The sequence below is a fragment of the Ictidomys tridecemlineatus genome, chromosome 4, assembly GCF_052094955.1.
Source record: "Ictidomys tridecemlineatus isolate mIctTri1 chromosome 4, mIctTri1.hap1, whole genome shotgun sequence".
In the NCBI taxonomy this organism is placed as follows: Eukaryota; Metazoa; Chordata; class Mammalia; order Rodentia; family Sciuridae; genus Ictidomys; species Ictidomys tridecemlineatus.
In genome coordinates this window covers 157,952,413-157,967,238 of record NC_135480.1, presented here as the reverse complement: position 1 = coordinate 157,967,238, position 14,826 = coordinate 157,952,413, and the positions used below count along the sequence as shown (strand labels likewise).

Sequence of the window (14,826 nt, the reverse complement as noted above, 5' to 3'; positions counted from 1 at the left end):
TACACATGATTAGCATGTATATGTTTTGTTGTGTCTAAATGGATAAGTAATATGGATTTCAAACCAAAACTTGCTTCTCAAAATTATTACTAATAGGTCAGGACAATTCTTTTTATTCTTCTTTTCTTTAAAAATCATTCATTATTTTTGGAAGGCGGTTCTGACAAAGTAGAAATAATGTGGACTTTGGAGTTACAGATCTAGGCTTACTAATTACTAATTTATATGTGATCTTAGGTAATAAAATGCTTAACATTTTGGATCCTTGGTTATTCACGTATAAAATGGTGATAGAAATATCTATTCCAGATGTTTGTTGTGAGCACATTAGTTTTGCCATAATAGCTGGAATATACGAGTTGCTCAGTAAGTATTAATTACCTGTGAACTTCTGCTATTTTAAAAAACTTGTTTATAAAATACGCACAGTGAAATAGGATCAATTTACCATTATTGTTCTGTATGGTCTATAGACTGAATTAAGATATAACCGATCAATAAAGTAACATGAAAATAGTCATGGTTTCATTAAAAGTTTAATAATGCCACACATTATGTTAAATAAGAAATAGTTTAATAAGATGTAAGTTTAACAAGAGTCAGGCATTTGGTAAAATAAAGTGATCCTCTATTAAGTAAAAGGTTATTTACCTATGTTGTTAAGTTATCATTGAATTGGCAATCCCTGCAATTTCCTAAACCTCTTTGCTTTTATGTCATTCCAAAACATTTATATTAAAAATTACAGTAGACCCTCAATAAATGTGGCTTAGGTATCAGTACAATAACTTTAAGAATCCCTTTGATAGTGACGGGTGATAGAGGTATTTTTCTAGATCACAGAAGGTTAGTAAGAAAATCCACATAGTGAGATGTAAAGTAAAACTTCCTTTCCCCTACAAAAATATTTGAAGTCATTCTCCTGAGAAAAGTCTAGTCTATACATCATTCTTAAGGAGGTAAAGAAGCTCATAGAGTAACTGTCCTTGCCAATGCAACACAGATCTCAAATATGCAGCAATTGGCCACTGAGGTACTCAGACGCAGTCTAGAGTTTCTCAGATCTCCATAGGATATGTCATTAAATCTTCTCCTCCTGCTGGGTCTGACTTCTGGGAAAAAAGCATATGGTATAAATATTACTATATTTGGTAGTGAATACTAATGATCACTCAGGAAGCTCGTCCTTCAGCTTCTATGGCCTTTAGCATCTAGTTGCTTTAAAATGTGATATGCTTTGATTGGATTTAATAATCCTTTTGAATTTATGATTCAGAATTTGCTGTATGAAATCTATCTGTAAGATCAGAGACACATGGACATGGAAAGACATACACATTTATTTTTGGAGTTATCCCATTAATGGATTATAACATTAAGGCAAGAAGATCAAAACCTGTTCAAGGCACATTTTACAAAAGAGCTTACTCCTCTTAAGTCAGTAGCATCTGGAAAAAGATTCAACCCAAACATACACACATACACATAGACACATAAGTTACATAGGGTAACATTGCTTTACCTTTTCTTTCCCATGAGAATTGGAGGCTCACTGATACCACAAGAAAAAGCCATTTATCAATTTCCACATGGGGAATATTCTAATCATTGAATGGAATGGCAGAACGAAGTGTTTTGAAATGTGCAGAAATTATTTTAAGATCTACATAAAAACGATCAATAGCACATTCTGTGTTACAATAAATTTGAAAATTGAATTTCATAAGATTATAATACACAGGATACATTAAAAGAATTCCAAGGACCAAATTAAGAGAAATTTGGTTAAAAATACAATTTTACTCCATATCAAAAGCTTTCTAAAGTTTTATTCAAAGCTAATTATACTGGCTCCCTCGTATAAGAAATGGTATTGTGTTACATAGTATGACAGCACTACCAGCTCAGATAGCATAAATCACTTGCTAATTTGGCTAATAACATTAACAGTGTTCAAACTTTATTCATTGGAACCAATAAAAAAATCCTCAGAAGTTGGATATATTTGAGTCAAATGTCACTGTAAACACAATATAGATTCCATAATACATGCCATTATTTTCTATTGTGTCCATAATGAAAAACTCCATAATGAAAAATAAAAATATAAAATATATATTTTGTATCAAAATTCTTTGTCAAAAACTACAGTTCACATCAGAAGTTAATATCACTGGGGAGTTAAATGATTAATACAAATACAAATACATATTACAAATATTCTTTTGTTCTTCACTTACCATGATGCAAACTGCAAGGATTTAACCTTTAAGGGTTAAAGAGTTTAATCAATGTCAATGTCTGATCTTCTGAAGGCGATAAAGAACAGTCTGTCTAGCGATACCCAACAGAACATCACTTTGTCAAGCCACAAAGCGCCCAAAAGCTTGTCAAGTAAGTTACCAGAAACCTCTTTGTGGTTAGAACTCAGCTCCTTCCTGCTTGACCTATTATTTGATATTTGACCACTTGGTTGCAAGACACTTGCTCTTTCTAGCTGAAATGTCACTGGGGCATCTTGTCAGCTCCCCGACATCTCGGCCTGACATACAATTTTACTTTTGTGTGCTACAAGGCAGAAAATGCAGGGCAATGGCCTTGTTTTAAATTCTGTCAGCATCAAAGATGGGCGTCACTCTTGGGTCCTACCAACAACAAAAACAAAAAAGGAGTCTATTTTGAAGGTCAAAACAGCCATTACCTTGAAGTTTTTTAGCTTATACTAAATATATTACCTGCTATACTGGTGTGGGAACTGTCCTTATAAAGTGCCTAAACACACCACAGAAATCCTCTCAGTACAATTGCTCTACTTTCTTATCAAATGCAGACTTGATAAAAGGATGAGTTTTCAATGCCTGCAGGGACCAGATTCAGCAGTTAACTTAACTTGTTCAAATGGGCAAGTGGTATCATGTAGCTTTACAAGGAGCAACCTGACCTTCTCACATTGACCAGGAGTGACATTATTGTGCAGGAGGAGAAGCAGTCACATCATTTCTGTTTTGCACAACCTGCTTAAAGTTTGCAACTAAATGCTTGTCTTCAGTTGAGCTGACAAGAGAGAAGAGGGGCTCAGTGAACCATGGCAGGGCTGCCATGAAATGACAGGAATCATTGGCATACATTTCAAATAGCTCTCTCAATCCTATTAAAGTATTGCAGTCCTGCTTTAAAATAGACAAGTATGAAACAACTTTGATAGATAGAGACTAAAATGGCTTATTGATTTTTTAAGTCCGAGGGAAATTACCCAAAATGTGTCATTCTTTAACATTTAAAAATATGTTACATAAAAATGAGGATCTGTGATAATAAAATAAAACTTAAGAGAGAAAAAAGTGGGTTATTTCATTATTCAAGGAGACAGATACCTGCACACATCAAGATATCACACAGTTTTTTAAAAACCCACCCCAACTTGTGCTCAAACAAAATTCCACTGTAAGAAAATTCCCCTTCAAAACAATTTAATTGTACTGTTAATTCTTCCTCTATTTTTTTATTTCATAAAGTCATAATCCAATCTGAGGTGATCTTTTGGCATTAGCAGACATAGCCACTGGAGAGGAATGAGATGATAGAGGATGAGGCAGAGTATTTGAAAATGCCTCCTTTAAGAAAGTATAAGTTGTATCAAGTTCAGCTTGCAATGGCAAAATATCCCTAACATCAACTGTGTCAGCAGGAAGAGCAGCTCTTGAAGGAATGGAAATATTCGAATGGTCTCGTGATCCCATCTGTAACATACAAAAGAAAAACGTAATAAACATCGAGTTAAAAACTCTCCAAGTCTAAAACCATAAATAAGAAAGTAGATTAATAATCATTATAATACGAAATGGGATGGAAATTGGCATTTTTAAAATCTGTATGACAATTTGTAAATATAAATTATTTTCCAAGAAGGACTGAATCCATATATCCTACATCATAAACTTTTAAAGACAATAGAAGAAACACCAAAACTTTGTATGAAACTTTTTATAAAGTTATTGTTAATACAGTCAAGCATTTTCTCCTTAGTAACAATTCATTGTCAATTTACAAAAGTCAATGCCAATAGTATTTATTTCATTATGCTTATAATAATATGTAATATATAAGATTAGACTGCTAAGAAAATGAACGATGGGTATTTGCTTTTTAAATCTATCATCTTAAGTGACAAATATAGCACAAAGAAAACTTCTAGAACATACTGAGATATAAAATTCTAGTGAGAAGAACTTTCTACTTTACCTTTAGCAATAATGCCACCACCCCTCTATTTTGTTTTGTTTTTAATATTTTTAGTTGTAGATGGACACAATATCTTCGTTTATTTAGTCAAGTTTTTGTTGTTGTTGTTTTTTATGTGATGCTGGGGATTGAACCCAGTGCCTCATATATGCTAGGCAAGTGTTCTACCACTGAGCCACAACCTCAGCCCCACCACTCTGTTTTGATACAGATTATTCTACTGTAAGTATTTGAAAATCATATCAAAGTAAGGGATTGCAATATGAAAACAATTCACAATATATTTTTTAATATTGCCGTATCCAGAATCTAACTTAAGAAATGCCATATATTCATAAAGTATTTGAAAACAAAATTAACATTTTAATAAAGCTATACATTTAAGCTTTAAGTAACATTAGTAATTAGTAGATCATTTTTAATGTGAATGAAGTCTTAGCAATGAAGCAGGTATTGTTTTATGACATTTAAAAGTAGTAGAAAAATAGCAATCAATTTTATGTCAGAATTTTCCAGATTTCCAGCAAATAAATATATGTTGCTGAGATAATAAGTCTAGTCATAAGTATTTCTGCTAAAATTCATATTCTATATTATAAATCTTTTAAAGCCACCTTTTTGGTAGAAACTCTTAAGAGTTTTGACAATAAAATAATGAAAAATATAAGGGGCTTCTTTATTATGTCATGTTATACAAAACTGTTTCTACATGTAGTAACAAGAAAGCAGCTATTTCTGGCTTTAGAAAAGTATTAGAAATTCAACTGTTGTATGTGTTACCATTTTTGTAGATTTTTTTAAAACTACAACTGGAGAAAAATCAATGTCTGCATCTAACACCTAGTTCAGCAATTTTCTTTGATCTCTGTTCTTTTGATTTCTTGATACTCCACTGCAAGCCTATCGCTGGCGGAAATCATCTCTTTTTATGCTGGAAGTTAAAAAACACCTAAAATGGCCACTTGGATAGCTGTATGAAGGACAGGGTTTATCTTATCTCATGGAAAGCAAAGAATTTCCAAAATTATGTACTGGCCCTGATTAGCAGCATGATGAGGTTTTACTCATAGAGCCTCAGTACTGGGCTGGAGCATGTCTGCTCAGAACAGAGGCATCCCCTTACCTCAGAGGCTGGCCATGCGGGGTCCTGTACTCTTTCTGACTTAACCACCTTTTCTGATATTTTTCCAGGTGTTTGTCTGAATTGGCAGCATTACCTGATGGGTCTTGCTGCAATGAAAACCATAATGCCACCTAACTTCTCATTCTGCCAGACCTGAGAATAAGGGGGATGCTGGAAGAGCATGGGACGGTGGGCTTACTGTTCTTTTTAGTAAAACTCAGTTATGGCAATTTATTGTGATTAAAGAATATGGTCAGGCAAGGTCTCAAAAGTTTGTTTTAACATCGTTTTTTGTATACTGTAAAATTAAAGCTTTATATATTTATAGGAATATAAGGTGATATAATTTTTAATACAATGTGGAATGATTAAACAAGCTAAGTAACCTATCCATCATCTCAAATATTTGACTTTGTGATGAGAACATTTGAGATTTACTCAATTAGCAATTTAAAAATGTACAGTAGTCAATTGTTAGCTATATTCACCACACTGAAAAATAGACTTTTTAAAAAGACAATTATTCCTCCAATCTGATTGAGGCTTTGTATCCTTCAATTTTCATCTCTCCAGTCCCTCAACTCCCAAGCTTCTGGTGAACACAATTCTACTTTCTGCTTTTAAGAGCTCAATTGTTTTAGATCCCACATCAAATGAAACCATGTGGTATTTGTCCTTGTGTTTTCACTTAGCTTATTTCACTTAGCATAATTGTCCCCAGTTACAGAATTTCTTCCTTTTTAATGGATGAATAGTATTCTAGTTGTGCATATATTCTACATTTTCTTTGCCTATACTGAGGTTAACACCATAACTTGGCCACTGTGAACAGTGCTACAGTGAACATGGGCAGGCAGGCAGCTTTACAACACATTGATTTTAAAACTTTGGGGTAAATGCCCAGAAGTGGGACTGTTAGGTCATGTGGTAATTCTATTTTTCATTTTTTGAGGGTTGTTTTTACATCTTCATACTTTAAGTTTTGGTCTATGAAAAAAAATGTGTGAAAAGAGATGGGTTTATAAAATCAGACTTAGGAAGATCAGGTATCTTTCAATGCCATTTTCTTCTTGATGTTGTAAACTAGAGAAAGGTAACTGTGCCAAACTGACCAGCAACTCCAGTTTTAAAACTATCAGTGATATACATAATTTCCTCAAACCTATATACTATGCTTTAAGTTTCTCTCTTTTTTTTTTTTGTTCTTGTGAGTCCTTTAACCTAACATATTACAGAATTAGGAAGGTGGTCCTTCAGGGAAGGTGTCTCTATAAACTACTCATTTCTCTCTAATAATTAGTCTACAGATCTTGGCAATTCTACAAAAAGAATGTCTTTTTTCAGTCTACTTTTCAACATTCCTATTTTTGACTATGTGTGAAACTGGCCTTTTATTTAATAAAACTTTTTAAAAAATATTTTTTGGTTGTTGATGGACCTTTATTTTATTCATTTATATGTGGTGCTGAGCATCTAACCCAGTGCCTCACACAATGCTAAGCAGTGTTCTACCACTGAGCCACAATCCCAGCCCCAACTTTTTTTCTTTTTAACTAAATAACCTTGAAATGGGGTGTTGAATATTTCTCTAGTATTTCAATCCAGTCTTAGTTTTTATACATTATCTTCTGGCCTTGTGTCCTAAATATAGAAAACAACTTTAAACCCTTAAAGGGGAAAGGGTGGGGGAGAAACAGACAGACATGGACAAAGAAAAACACACACACACACACACACACACACACACACACACACACAGAGATTGGTTTCTCTACAGACTTTTAACTCCAAAAGGTATCATCTCCCACAAGCAAACATGCTTATTTTTGTATAAATGAAAATAAATGATACTATTAAGATCATCTGCTGTACTGCTAGTAAAGAATTTTTTCAAGATAAGATAAAATCTGATTTTAAGTCATTTAGCTTAAAAAGAACCCACCAAAAATTCTGGTGAGATTTTGAATTGAGAATGTAATGTTAAAATAATAAATGTTAATTATTTTTCTTGTACAAATAATATGCAGAAATATATCATAATATTTTTAAAATATAACATAGGGAGTAAAAGACAGTTAAATAACTACTTGACAGAGACCATTAAAAGTTAATATTCACCACCTGATTTTACATTTTAAACCTGTGAAGTCCATGGTCATTTAAACGGCTTTTGAAACTGCTAGGGTGTTCTGGTAGTCTTTTATGTAAATCTTAATTTAGATGATCTTTCAGAAAGAAATTAGTTACCTGAAATAAAAGCTAGGTGTCATGTGAATCTTTATGGAAGCACTTTTATTTACTCAATAAGCTGTAAATGATTCTATTTAAACTGTTATAGTCCATCAGCTAAATACATATTCACAATACAAAATGTGTCTACTAAATTTCTCCCTTTAAAAAATCTTATGGAATATAGAAATTGGACACAGCCAATAGCCATTTTTCAAGGCTTTAATATCCTGTTTTCTAAGACTGTTATCCAAACAACAAAAATAAAGCATTAGTCTAATAATAAAATTATCACTCAACGAATTATCTATAAATCAACGCCACTTTGCCAACTGAGACTTCTGAAACAATGACACTAAGCCATTTGTCTCCTGCATAACATTTATGATCAAGTTAAGTCTTCCAGAGTTCCATATTATAGAATTGTGAGGGAAGGCACAATTTAGAAAGCTTGGGCAGTACTACATAGCAATTATGCTAAGCACATTGTGTGGTGAAGAGAATTCTAGACTGAAGTGTTGCAGACTGCAGTTCCTTCTCCCAGTTCTACTACAATCTACGTGGGACATTGTGAGGAGGTGAATTAGTCCACCCATGTCTCCCCTTCCTTTGCCTGAACTTTTTCCATTTCTGAAATTATACAGGTCTACTCTAATACCATGACCCAATGTCACTGTGACATTGACCTAGAAATCAGAGTTTCCTAAATATCATACTTAAAATTTTAAGAAGCTATACATAGGCCATTCTTAAGAAGAAATACATATTGCACGTGGTTCTTTAAACTACCCAAAGAGATAAGATTAGCCATAGTTTAAATGATCTGGCTTCATTCAATTACATTCTTTAATGCACTTTTCATTATTTAGACCTCCATATTCATATAAGTACTACTGACTGGTTTTAAGTCGAGGGAGACAGCTCCACATAAACTGAAAAAGAAATAAAAGCACCCACAAGAGGGCGTTACAATGAGGCTGTCTCGCTATGTCTATGTTAGTTCCAGCATGTTCTTTCCACTAGAGTCTTGATACTTAGCAACACAGTTTTCTTCCTTCCAAATGCTGTACTGAGCTGGCTAACCAAATTTCACCTGTCCATTTTCCAGTTCTGCCATGCAGGACATTGCTGTTTACACAGACAATCAGAGTTGGAAATATTCACATATATAATTTCCCATTAAATATTTCTTACAGTTACCATTTCTAATGTTTAGTTACCAATACCAAATCTATTGGAAGATTTTATTCGTTCCCATCCCTATCAAGTCACTGAAGCTTAGTACAAACCAGCTAGCTCTTTCACTCACTGACATCAGGACGTGGGGGTAGGGAATGTGAGTTAATGGAGCATTGTGTCTATAGGAAACATCCTAAAACCCTGAGTACCGGAGATTAAGAAGGAAGGATAATCGCAGATTTAGAAATAAATCAGAAGCAAAGGTAGAAGAAATAAAACAAACTTGACAATTTTGTCCTCAAGCAGACACCAGCTCTTGATCCAATCCACGTGGTTCAAATTTAGCCTCTTCTGCTTGGTTGATAAGGAAGATTAACAAGATTGCTGGTTTTGATTCTCTGTGCTTCCTGTAGCCACACCCTTTGCAGCTCTTGGCTTCCCTGTCCAGCCTCATCTCCCACTTCCTCCCTAAACAGGTTCTCCATAGTTCACACTAGCCTTTCCTGGCTATCCACTTTGGACCTTTGTGGGTTGAATTCAAACTTGGGTCAAGGATCAGCTTTTTGGTAAGACCCTTCCAGAAACTCTTCCTAACTTTCCCCAATTACAACATCCAATCATACTTTTACATTCCTTCATTAGAATTCATTTCACTAATTTGTATACCTTTATGCTTTTCCTGTTAAACTCAGTATGATGAAATCATGATTCTGTATTCCTAGCACTTAGGAGAATGTAAGTAAGATTCCTAATTGATGAATGACTGAACAAACCACTCAGTATTACTTCATGGTCTTGGTCTTTTATTGCTGTTTGGTTGTTTTTTTCAAATACAGATTATGTTTCACACAGAAGTAGCAAGTATAGTGGAAAGGACATGGACTTAGAAGCTGTGCAGACCTCAGGTTCCAAATTTTTTTCTGCCATATATTAACTATGTGTTCCTTGACAAGTTACTTAACCTACACGAGTCTGTATCCTTATTCATGAAATAAGAAGAACAATCTTTCATAGTAGAGTTATAAAGATCAAATGAAATAGCATACAAAAATACATTGTATATAATAGTTCCCTTTCTTTGCTTCTCTTTCTATTCTCAAGTGAAAGAAATTCCAATTTTAACATTAGAGCAAATATGCATTGAGTATATATAGACAGGCTTAGCTTTACAGGCAATTACATGAATTCTCAGGACTCAAGAAGAAAGTACTGCTGTTACTCTCATTTTACAGTTGAAGAAACTGGGATTCAGAGTCTTGATGTGATTCTTGATCTGATTCACTTATTCACACACTTACCACTTTAAAGAAGATGCAGCCTCAGAATTATTTTATTTTATTTTAATACTATGGATTGAACCTAAGGGCACTTTCCCACTGAATGAGCTGCATCCATAATATATATATATTTTTTTGAGACAGGGTTTTCCTAAGTGGCTGATGCTGGACTTGAACATACAATCCTCCTGCTTCAGCCTTCTGAGTCATTGAGATTATAGGTGACAGGTGTAAGCCACTGGGCCCAGCTCATGCTTATTTTATATGTATAACTATTCCATAAATATAACAAGGATTCAACAAATCTCTATGACTGGAAAATGAAAGTACAGAGATTATACTAGAGGCTAAAAATAAATGTTTATATTTTTGATAGCATATATTATTATAGCCCAAGATTTTAATATTCATGGTATTAGAGTAAATAAATACATTTTATGGCGTGTATATAAAGCCCTTTCACCAAAGCAGTTTATATGTTGCTATATTCAAAGGTAAAATTCAGCACTGAGGTTTTAAATTACACTAGAACACTTAAACTTTAATTTTAAATTACTTTAAAGATATCTTGTGCCTGACAAGATAACAATTCCCATTTTCTTCTCTTGGATATTTAAGTGTCCTGACGTGATTTAGATTGGAAAAAGAGTTGAAGAATTTTCCCTGATGGCTTTTGTTCTTTCTTTTCCTAGTTTCCTTCATACCCTTGTGCTCCCAGCCGACTTCTATCCTGCCAATCCCGACACACCTGATGATAGAGAGCATCTGAAATGGACAGAAATGCAAAGGAAACATTCTTTCTTTTTGCCTTGGAAACATATGCTCTCAAAAAACTCAAAGAATTTGAAACGTAAATATGTCCATACATTCAATGATACAAAAGCTGAACCAATAAATACTGGAAAATACTATATAGGAAAATGCCATTGAAAAATGGAAATGGTAAACTATTTTTTAAAAAAAATATACAGCACACATACTAATCGTGAGGATGACTTTGTTTGTTTGTTTGTTTGTTTGTTTGTTTTGGTGCCAGGGATTGAACCTAGGGGCTCTCTCAACCATATCCCCAGTCCTTTTTATTTTTTATTTTGAGACAGGATCTCACTAAGTTGCTCAGGGCCTTGCTAAGTTACTGAAGCTGGCTTTGAACTTGTGGTCCTCCTGCCTTGGCCTCCTGAACTGTTAGGATTATAGGCAAGCACCACTACACCGGCTATAAGGCTGACTTTCTTAAAGTCTTAAGCAAAACAATTAGAAGAACCACCTAATTAGAAAATAGGTTAAGGATAGCATTATTATTATGCTTAAATTCACTTGTAACAGAACACCCAAAATACCACTGGCTTAAGTTTATTTCTCTCTAATAGGACTACATAAGTCTGTATCCTTATTCATGAAATAGGAAGAACAATCCTTCATAGTACAGTTATAAAGATCAAATAAAATAGCATACAGAAATGCTACAGCCAGTGCAGTGGTAACAGAAATGCAGGCTGCTTCTATCCTGGGCTCTAAAGCTCAGTGTGTGGCTTCTACCCCATGACCAAAAATGGCTGCTTAAGTTCCAGCTATTATGTTTGCATTCTAATCAGAAGAAAAGAAGATAAAGAAAGAGGCACAGCTTCCATTTAAAGACACTTCCTAAAATAAAAACATTTTTGCTTACATCCCATTACTAGAACCTGGGCCATATGACTAACTTAGATTCAGGGGAATCGGGAATATAGATCTTTTCCTCCCCTGAGCATCCCAGGTAATACTGAAAGGCTCTAGTACTAACACATGTGAGAAAATCATTTTTTTTTTTAGAGATAATTTTTTAATATTTATTTTTTAGTTTTCGGTGGACACAACATCTTTGTTTGTATGTGGTGCTGAGGATCGAACCCAGGCCGCACGCATGCCAGGTGAGCGCGCTACCGCTTGAGCCACATCTCCAGCCCACATGTGAGAAAATCTTGGCAGCATCCGCCTTAGGAAAAACTTGCCTGTTTGGTTGGGGTAGGAGTACAATAACCAATAAACATATGAAAAGCTGCTAAACTTCATTGGTAATTAAAGAAATGCAATACAAAACATGTAAAAGAAAGATTACTTTTCACATATAGGAAAAAGTAGATATCTTGGTGATACCCACTGTAGAGAAGAGGGGAAAAAGCAAACTCATGCCATGTAGCTTGGGATGAAAACTGGTGCTAATTTTCTGAACAACAAAATCCCTCCGTATTTACCAGTTCTACTACTAGGCATATCTTCCATGGCTATATTGAGAAGGTGAGCATAGAGCTGTGTTCATTGAAACATTTTAAAATAGGAAAACATGTTTTAAATGAAACTAAAAATCTTTCAACAGAGAACTAAAAATCTTTCAACAGAGAACTTTTTAAGTACAACACAGCCATATAATGCAGTAATTTAATAAACTCAGGTAAATATATAAGTGTTGGTGTCAAAATAAGTGGAAGTGGGGAAAAAGAAAGTCAAAACAGTATTATGAAGATACACAAACATACATAAGCACAGATGCTCCTTGCTTTACAATGGGCTTACATCCCAATATACCATAATAAGTTGAAAATGCTGTAAGTTGAAAATGCATTTAATCTACCTACTGAGCACCACAGGTTGGCAACACAGCACACTCTACTATACCAGCTGTTTACCTCTATGACCAGGAGTTGTAGCTCGCTGCTGCCACTCAACATCACAAGAGAGTATCACAGGGCATATGATTAGCCAGGAAAAAAATAAAAATTCAAAATTTGAAGTATGATTTCTATTGAATGCATATCATTTTCACGCCACTGTAAAAGGGAAAAATCATAAGCACAATAATGGAAACTTGAGGACTGACTGTACATATATATCTACACATACATATACTACATATTTATTTTTTAAAATAAGCATAAACACACATCTACTTATACTTAGTTCTATTTTCTTTTGAAAAAAAGAATTATAAAAAAATTATCTTTGAAAAAAGGGAGTTTCAGTTATAGAGAAAAGCTTTGAAATTTAAATTTTTCTTCTGATGATGTTTTATCATTAAAATTATGTGAATTATGAGAAAAAAGTTGTGAATTGGCAGTTCACAAAAGTGGAAATACAACTGATTAACAAATAAGTAGAAAAAAAATAGTAACCCCCACTAATAGTCAAAAATGAAAGGTAAATGAGATTTTATTACAAATGAAATCTGAACTTTAAAAATTATGGTTCTAGGGGCTGGGGCTATAGCTCAGTGGTAGAGCACTTGTCTTGCAGGTGTGAGGCCCCAGGTTCAATCCTCAGCACCACATAAAAATAAATAAATATAGTGTGTCCATCTACAACTAAAAACATATTTTAAAAATAATTATGATACTAAATGTTAGTGAAAGCATTGTAAAACATGCATTTCATAAATTACTACTAGTTGTAGCAGCTGTACAAAATGATAGAAACATTTTTACTATAATTGGACAACTCTCTTAAATGGTTAATGCTGTTTAATTCCACAATTCCATTTATTATTAGGGTCCTTATATTAATAGCAGACAAAAATTGGAAACCTTCCAACATTTAACCACAGAAGTAGGGATAGGTAAGCTACAACCACTTGATAGAATGTTATGAATCTATGAATTTATGGTTATATATTTTTTATAACATGGACAAATGCTCAGGCCTAACCAAGGGTCAGAAATTTTTTTCTATAAATGGCCAAATAATAAATATTTTATGCACTGCAGGCTATATATTCTCTCTTACAACTACTAAACCCTGCTGTTGTAGTACACAAATATCCACAGACAATGTGCAAATGAACTATCATGGCTAAGTTCCAATCAAAGTTTACCTACAGACATAAATTTGAATTTCACATAATTTTCATGTCATAAAATATTAATTCTCTTTTGCCATTTTTCCCAGCAACTTAAAATGTAAAAAACATTCTTCATTCATAAACCATTCAAAAACAGGCAGAAGGTGGATTTAGCCCAGAGGCGGTACTTTGCTATAGACTCTGTAAGTGAAAAAGTAGTAATTATGTAGAGTACTTGTTTTGAGGTACAAGGAATTAAGGAATTTCTGGGATTTTTTCCTCTATTATTCTATATTTTCCAAATTAGCTACACTAAAGTATATTTTAAATTTATTACTAAAAAGCCTTTATTAAAAAAGACTGTTTATAATACTGAAACTATATATTTTACATATGCTTAAGTATATATATATGCATATATTTTTATTATAGTATGACTGAAATGTGTGGCCAATATGAAAATGCACTTAGGTAAGGGTCTCAGAGGATAGGTTTTAAACAAAGTATTTTGCAAGTTTCAAAGGGATTTTGATTTAGTAGAGAAAATTCTTTTCAACATTTTCAGTTCCTAACTCAGATTCATAATCTTAACATTGAGCAAATGCATACATAAATAATTATATTGAATAACTGGTACCTCTACTTGGTACAAATGTGACTCCTTATGCAGAGTGGCTACTTACAACTTGTGAGCCTTCATTTTACTCCAAATACCACTTCCAGCTGCCAAATTACAACTTTTGTGGTCAAAATGTACACATGTCACACTCTCTCTGGGAACTATTAGGCAAAAGTTTTTTGACCACTTTTTCATTACTGAAGAATTTCCTCTTAAAGTTATGTTTTTTAACTCAATGTCAAAAATTTAGCAATAATCTGAAAGCTATAAACTGGAACCTTTTAACGGTATGTTTTTCTCTGAATGGAATTACTCACCAGGCTCTCAGGTAAAGAGGAGCACAGCA

At 33.6% G+C, this 14,826-nt stretch overlaps 1 protein-coding gene across 3 annotated transcripts in view; it reads right to left on the bottom strand.

The window, feature by feature from the left end:
- Positions 1 to 1,318: 1,318 nt before the first annotated feature.
- Ccdc171 (coiled-coil domain containing 171) overlaps positions 1,319 to 14,826 on the bottom strand; it is a 378,035-nt gene continuing 364,527 nt past the window's right edge. For all 3 annotated transcript variants that reach the window (XM_078047666.1, XM_078047667.1, XM_078047665.1), the window contains one exon: positions 1,319 to 3,740. In XM_078047666.1, coding sequence (XP_077903792.1) covers positions 3,516 to 3,740 — 225 coding nt within the window. In that variant the 3' untranslated portion in view covers positions 1,319 to 3,515. The remainder of the gene's footprint in view (positions 3,741 to 14,826) is intronic.